The 6,401-nt window shown below is 59.4% G+C and overlaps 2 protein-coding genes across 3 annotated transcripts in view; both read left to right on the forward strand.

Annotated features, from left to right (window-relative positions):
* The window catches only part of CCDC92B (coiled-coil domain containing 92B), a 4,577-nt gene extending 4,452 nt beyond the window's left edge, over positions 1–125 (forward strand). The window contains exon 4 of the mRNA XM_041425341.1: positions 47–125. Within this exon, the coding sequence (XP_041281275.1) occupies positions 47–125 (79 nt within the window). The remainder of the gene's footprint in view (positions 1–46) is intronic.
* On the forward strand, positions 7–5,855 carry LOC121347052. 2 transcript variants are annotated; one of them, XM_041425348.1, is made up of 2 exons: positions 7–908; positions 1,322–5,855. In XM_041425348.1, the coding sequence occupies exons 1-2, from the start codon at positions 307–309 to the stop codon at positions 1,773–1,775; spliced, it is 1,056 nt and encodes a 351-aa protein (XP_041281282.1). In that variant the 5' UTR covers positions 7–306; the 3' UTR covers positions 1,776–5,855. The 2 variants fall into 2 exon arrangements, with proteins under 2 accessions (XP_041281282.1, XP_041281283.1); XM_041425349.1 differs by having other exon boundaries at positions 9–508; positions 922–5,855.
* Positions 5,856–6,401: the final 546 nt, after the last annotated feature.

Genomic DNA, 6,401 nt, shown 5'->3' on the forward strand with positions numbered 1-6,401 from the left:
CCCGCGGCCAGCGGCCCCCCCGGCAGGAGCCGGCGGCCAGGGCCAGGTCGGCCAAGGGCGAGCCCGGCAAGAGGCAGGGCTCCGGTGCCCACGGTGCCCGCGGTGCCCCCCGGGCCCAGGAGTAGGCGGCGAGGGCGCGGCGCGGCCCGAGCGGCCGGAGAGGCCTGAGCCCCGCGGCACCGGCCGGGCGCCGGAGGCTCCTTCCCCATCCCCTCGGTGGAACGGAGGGGCGGCCGAAAGCGGAGCCCTGCCCGCGCCTCCCACCCGCCGGCAGCCAGGGAGGGCCCCGAAAGGTCTGAGCCAGGGATGCTGCCGGCAGTGCTGCGGGACGGGGGAGCTTCCAGCACCCGGGCTGTGAAGGGGACGCGTCCGAGCGCCTGTGCCCTGCTTGCGAAGAAAAAACAAAGAAAGAAAGAAAGAGAGAGGAGGAAGGATTTTAAAATGAGATTTTCCTGCTGCTGCTGCTGCCCTCAGCGTGGGTGCTGGCTGCTTTCCCTGGCTTTCCGCGGTGCTGGGAGCCGGGCCCCGCAGCTGCGGGCTGTGCAGCACACGGCCCGGCCTCCAGCCCTGGCCATCCCGCACCGGGCACAGCGCCTGGAGGGTTCTCCAGAACGCAGGCAGCTGAACGAGGCCGAGCCTGTGGGTGACGGAGGCATCCCCTTCCACAAGCACAGTGCTAGGCAGGCCCTGTCCCGCGCTCCCCGTGCAGCGGTTTGGCTGTCTCCAGCACGGATTTCCCCTCATCGCACGCAGGACTCGGACAAGGCAGCTGGACAAGGGTCGGGATCGGCAGTCCTGCCGGGCTGCTCGGCCGCTGCAGCCGGGCTCCATGTGCTGCTGGAGCAGGGCTGCAGCCGTGCCCCCTGCGCAGGGCTGTCCTCGGCACCAGCATTGTGGTTCTCAGTCACATCCACGGCCTAGGTGCTGGGAGCCGGGCCCCGCAGCTGCGGGCTGTGCAGCACACGGCCCGGCCTCCAGCCCTGGCCATCCCGCACCGGGCACAGCGCCTGGAGGGTTCTCCAGAACGCAGGCAGCTGAACGAGGCCGAGCCTGTGGGTGACGGAGGCATCCCCTTCCACAAGCACAGTGCTAGGCAGGCCCTGTCCCGCGCTCCCCGTGCAGCGGTTTGGCTGTCTCCAGCACGGATTTCCCCTCATCGCAGGCAGGACTCGGACAAGGCAGCTGGACAAGGGCCGGGATCGGCAGTCCTGCCGGGCTGCTCGGCCGCTGCAGCCGGGCTCCATGTGCTGCTGGAGCAGGGCTGCAGCCGTGCCCCCTGCGCAGGGCTGTCCTCGGCACCAGCATTGTGGTTCTCAGTCACATCCACGGCCAGGTCTGGGCTTGCTGCTGGGGGCAGAGCAGCCCCCCAGTCCTCCCCCATTGCCTCCCGTCCTTCTCAGCACAGCAGCCATACACAGCTGCCTCCGCCCCGCTGGGGCAGCCTTGCCCCATTTCCAGCCAAACTGTCAGCTTTACAGTCGCTCCCTGGCTGTTGTGAAACACCATCAGCAGGGAGGGCTCTGGCAGCCGGGCAGGGCAGAGGTCACTGTGCTCGGTGCTGCCGGAGCTGGGCTGCTCGGGGCAGCTCAAGGGGCAGGTTTCACCCTGGCAGGTGGGCTGCCAGCCTGGCTGCCCAGCCGGGACCCAGCGCCTGCCAGCCTGGTGGGCACAGCCTCCCGCAGGACCCTCCTGCCTCCGCGGCTGCTGTGGGCAGGAGGGAGCTGCGGGGTGGCATCAGACCCTCTTTCCTTCCAATTCAGTTTGAAACCTCTTGAAAGACATCACCCTGATAGACTAGTGAGGCTTGGCCTGCCCGCGCTCACCCTCAGTGTGCCCGTGCAGTCAGAGCTGTCTATTTTTGTAGTTCAATATTTATATACTCTATTAAAATGCTTTATGAGATTGACAGCAGCAGTCGCCAACCAGCTCTTTGGTAAAAACAAACCCCAAAGCGTATGAGCTGCACTAGCAGGGCAGAAATTAGCGGCTTTTGCACCTTTTCTTTGGCTGTTATGTGGCTAGCCATTTGGAGGACATGATCCCTTGTGCTCTCCCAGGGCAGCCCTGAGGGCTGGGACTCCCCAGCTGCTCCCATGGTCCCTAACACAGCCCTGGGTTTGGGAAGAGCCCAGCAAAGCCACGCTGGGCAGAGCCCCCCTGACAGCGCTCAGGCACTTGAAGCCAGGCCGAGGTGTGCAGCTCCTGGGGCACGAAAGCTCTCGTGGGAAGGGTCTGCAGCCCCCGAGGTACCTGGAGCTGCTGCCTCGGCAGTGCAGAGCCCACGAGCCCCCAGCGCTCAGGTGCCAGGCTGCAGGGAGCCCCGGCAGGAGCCCCCCGTGCCCAGGGTGCCCGCACAGGCTCGGCAGGTGCAGGGCAGCACGGGGGGCTCTGTAACGCCCTGCCGGGCTCTGAGCAGGCAACATGAGGGAGAAAAGCCCTGAGCTCCCCGGCAGGGCTGCAGAATGCTTCCCACCTGTTTCCCTCTGCGCAGCGAGCCAGGCAGGCTCCGGGGGGAGCCGGGTGTGCTGGGGCCCTGCTGTCACCCACCCTCGGGGACAGGCAGGGGACATTTGTGAGGGGAGCAGCCCCAGGGCCCCAGCGGCACAGTTCTGGGGGTGTTGTGCCCCTGGGGGGCTACTGGCCTCTGGAAATCGCTGTTTCTCTCAGGTTCTGAGCGGTCCTACTGCGGATTTGTCTCCTCTGGTAGGGTGAAAGAGGCGATGCCTGTCCCTGTGTGCTCGGCTGTCGCTGCAGCTGCGGCGTGCGCCGCTGCTTCCCATCCTTCCTAGACAATCCTGATAGACACAGTGTGTTGCATCTTGATTACAAACTCCTTCATGAGATCACGGTGTTTATGACTGAGCATTGAAAAGTGGAGGGAGAAGTATGATCCTTCTCCTGTGTAAATACCTTCCTAGCAATCATCATCCGTAGTGCCTAGTATGTAAATTAAGCAACCCTGTCTGAGCTGCAGGGCCCTTTCCTCTCCACCAGTAATTAGCAGCTTGCCCAAGGAGCTGATGTGGTTGCAGTCCCCCATGCCGGTCCCTCCCCCGAGCTCCCGGTGCGGGCGGGCAGAGCCGCCTGCAGCGAGGGGGGCTCCCGGGGGATGCAGAGCCAGCACCCCAGTTCCCCCTTCATGCCAATGGAGTGTGCTTGGAGATGAGTTGTCAGGGTGAGCCCTGCACTTTTCCTTGGGCACATTTGCCTTGGAGCAGGAAGGATCAGCTCTTGCGTGCTGTACCTGCTTCAGTCACTGCTGCTTTTCTTAGGGGGGAGGGAAGCTCTAGAGATACTATATATACACTTATATATATATATATATATATACACACATACATGCACTTGTTTTGAAGGGAAAACACTGTATGATTGTAATAGAAATAATGTTGAGATAAATTATTTTAACCTTTGTATTTATATAAAACGATCAAAGAGATCAAAATGATCAAAAAAAAATCAAAAAGACAGTATTCCTATTTTTTACTGAGCGGGCTGCTGGAGCCACCGTGAGCCTGAGAGCCATGGGGGGCCCAGGCAGGGCCTGCCCTCCCCTCCTGGAGTGGGGGGCTCTCGTGGGCTCCCCCCTCGCACTGTAAGCTCGCCCTTAGCCTGTAAGGTGTGACAGGGATCTGGGGGTGCATTTATTCCGTGCTCTGCGCTCCTCGGGAGTCCAAAGGGCACGCACAGCTCCGACCTGTGCTGTGGAGGCACAGCGTGAGGAGCACGGCCGCCCGCGGCGAGGGAACGGGCAGTGTTTGACGTTGGCTTGTAAAGCTTAATGATTAGACTGGAAATGGAAGCACAGCAATAACGCTCGGCTGTTAAACAACGTCTTGTGTGTGTGAACCACCACGTGCTGAGGCTGTCTGCAGACCGACAGCCGGGCTCCTCTCCTCTGCACCTCCTTTCGCTCTGTAGCTCTGCAGAGCCTTATGGATTTGATGTGTTTGGTTTGCTAATATCTCTTTTCCTTATTATTATTATAATTATCATAGTTATTTTTCCTAATGCTATCTGAGAAAGTGACGTCTCAAATGCACCTTGCAGCAGTGTGAGGTGAGCAGTGGATGGGGGAAGATGCACCCGCTGTTCTCTCTGTGGCAGAGCCAGTCCTGGCAAGGGGATGCATGCTCCCCTGGACTTATTTAACCCTGGCAGATGAGTCAGGAAGTTCTTCTTCTTGACCCTGTTAAAAAGCCATATTTTCTGAATGTGCTTGCTGGGGCTAATCTAAGCACTCCCAGCCGTGTCCTTCCCCACTAGGCTCCCAACCTTCCCACTGCTGCGTGGCTCTGTGCAGACACTCTGAACTGGGGCCAGGCCCAGGAAGGGAAGCTCTCTGTGAATCGCCTTGTGGCAGGCCAAGCCAGCTTTGTGGCCCAGCTGATGGGTGCTCTGCAGGCACTGAGGGCTGCTCTTTCCTGGGTGCCCAGGAGAGGTGGCAGTGACATAGCAAGAAACGTGCCTGCCGTGGCTGGAGCCAGCAGTGTGAATTGCTCTGCTTTCCCCAAGTTCTCCCCATGCTCTCCACGCTAGGAAGGTGAATCAGCAGCACAACAAGGGACGTCCATCGTTGGGGGTTACGTGAACCTTTCAGAGCCCTGTGAGCTGGCTCCTGCTGCCCAGTGAAGCCACGCCACCCTGCCTTTCCTGGAGCAGCAGCCCTGATGAGCCAGCCTGGCTGCAGTGACGCCGGGCGCCTCGCTGCACGCCCGTTCTTGTCACCCTCTTGCACTACGGGGGAGAACTCCCTTACGCCGCTGGGTTGCCTCACGCAGGCATCTGAGATGTGTGGATAAGATCAGCAGTGCTGAGTGCCGGCTGGGCCAGCTCAGGATCCATGAGCACAGCAGCTGTGGAGGAGCCACCAGACACCAGGGCCACTTAAAGCACAAGGATCAAAGCGCCGTGTCCCCTTGCCATGAGAGCTGCCCTTTGCTCCCCAGGGCCCCATTTCTGCCTCTGTGCCCTCCTTGCCAGCCCTGGCCCTGCAGGGACACTGCTGTCCCAGCCCCATGATGGGATGGTGCCTCTGGGCAGGACACGCAGGGTGACACTGCCACCACACCCGGCCCTTCATGTCACCCTCCCTCTCCTCGCACCTTGGGGCAGGGGGGTGAAGCTGCTGCTGTGTGAGAGGTGCACCCAACCCACACCCAAACGGTGCCTGGTCCTCCCTGGCCAGGGTGTGGTTATGCCTCCTGGCTCTTCCCGGTAGATTTCAGTCATCTTGCAGCTTCCAAGAAAGCTCCCCTTTCCTGTTGTTGCAATTCTCGCAGGAATTAGACTATCAGGCCCTGGGAATGCCCCAAACTTTGCATGTCTGAAGCAGCAGAGCCTTTGTGCCCAGGGGCAGTGGGTACAGCACTGAGCTGCAGCCCCCTCGGCCCTGTCTGCATGTCTCAAGGTCACTGTCACCCCAGTGGGGTGGGGACATCAACTCTGCCTGGCCAGAGCTGCGCCGGGACCCCCGGGAGGGCTCGGAGAGATGAGGAGGGCAGCGCCTCTGCCCTCAGCTCCCCTGGTCCCAGGGCAGCTGTGGTTTCGATGGAGCAAAAAAATATTGTCCTTGGCTGAGTTTGTGAAGCTCAGTGAGAACAATAAACGCCTGTGCCTCGTGCTGGGGAGGCAGAGGGACACATGCCAAAGGTCTGACACTGCTCTGCTTTATTTGAATGTTCATTTTGCTACATGCCACCTTTTTTTTTTTTTGCCAGGATGATATTCTTGTCCACTTTGCTTTTTAACCAAGCGCTTTTCAGAATGTGTTAACACCCAGAGACTAGAGTATGGAGCTGTACTTTAGAAGTTGTTGTAATATGCCTTTTTCTTAATAAAGAGACTGAAATCTGCAGGCTGGTACTGTCCTAGCCCGGAATGCAGGACCTCCAGCCACGAACCAGAAGCATCTCTGTCCCTGTCCCTGCTCCTGCCTCACTCCCCCAGAGCTCCTGCACAGCACAGGGAGCGCTCAGAGGGACACCCCCCTTCTCACAGGGGCCTGCAGGTGGATGGGGGGATCATTATTATATTATTATAATTATTATCATTATATCTGGAGTGCCAGGCCAAGGAGGAATGGCTCCCCACTGCCAGGGGCAGGGTGAGATGGGATATTGGGAAGGAATTGTTCCCTGTCAGGCTGGGGAGGGCCTGGCACAGGCTGGCCAAGGAAGCTGTGGCTGTCCCGTTCTTGGAAGTGTTCAAGGCCAGACAGTGACACCGAGAAAGGGGAAATAAATTCTCCAACCAGCTTGTTTGGTTAAAAAGTTGACATTATTTAGCACTGGGTACATGAGGGATTGTTCCACCTGACATGTATGGCAATTGTCAAAACTTTTAACAATTTGTACATTTTAGCAAACAAAGGAACTAGTGTGCATTGGCTACAAATGACA

Source organism: Onychostruthus taczanowskii, unplaced genomic scaffold (genome assembly GCF_017590055.1).
Source record: "Onychostruthus taczanowskii isolate IOZ18803 unplaced genomic scaffold, ASM1759005v1 scaffold89, whole genome shotgun sequence".
Taxonomy (NCBI): Eukaryota; Metazoa; Chordata; class Aves; order Passeriformes; family Passeridae; genus Onychostruthus; species Onychostruthus taczanowskii.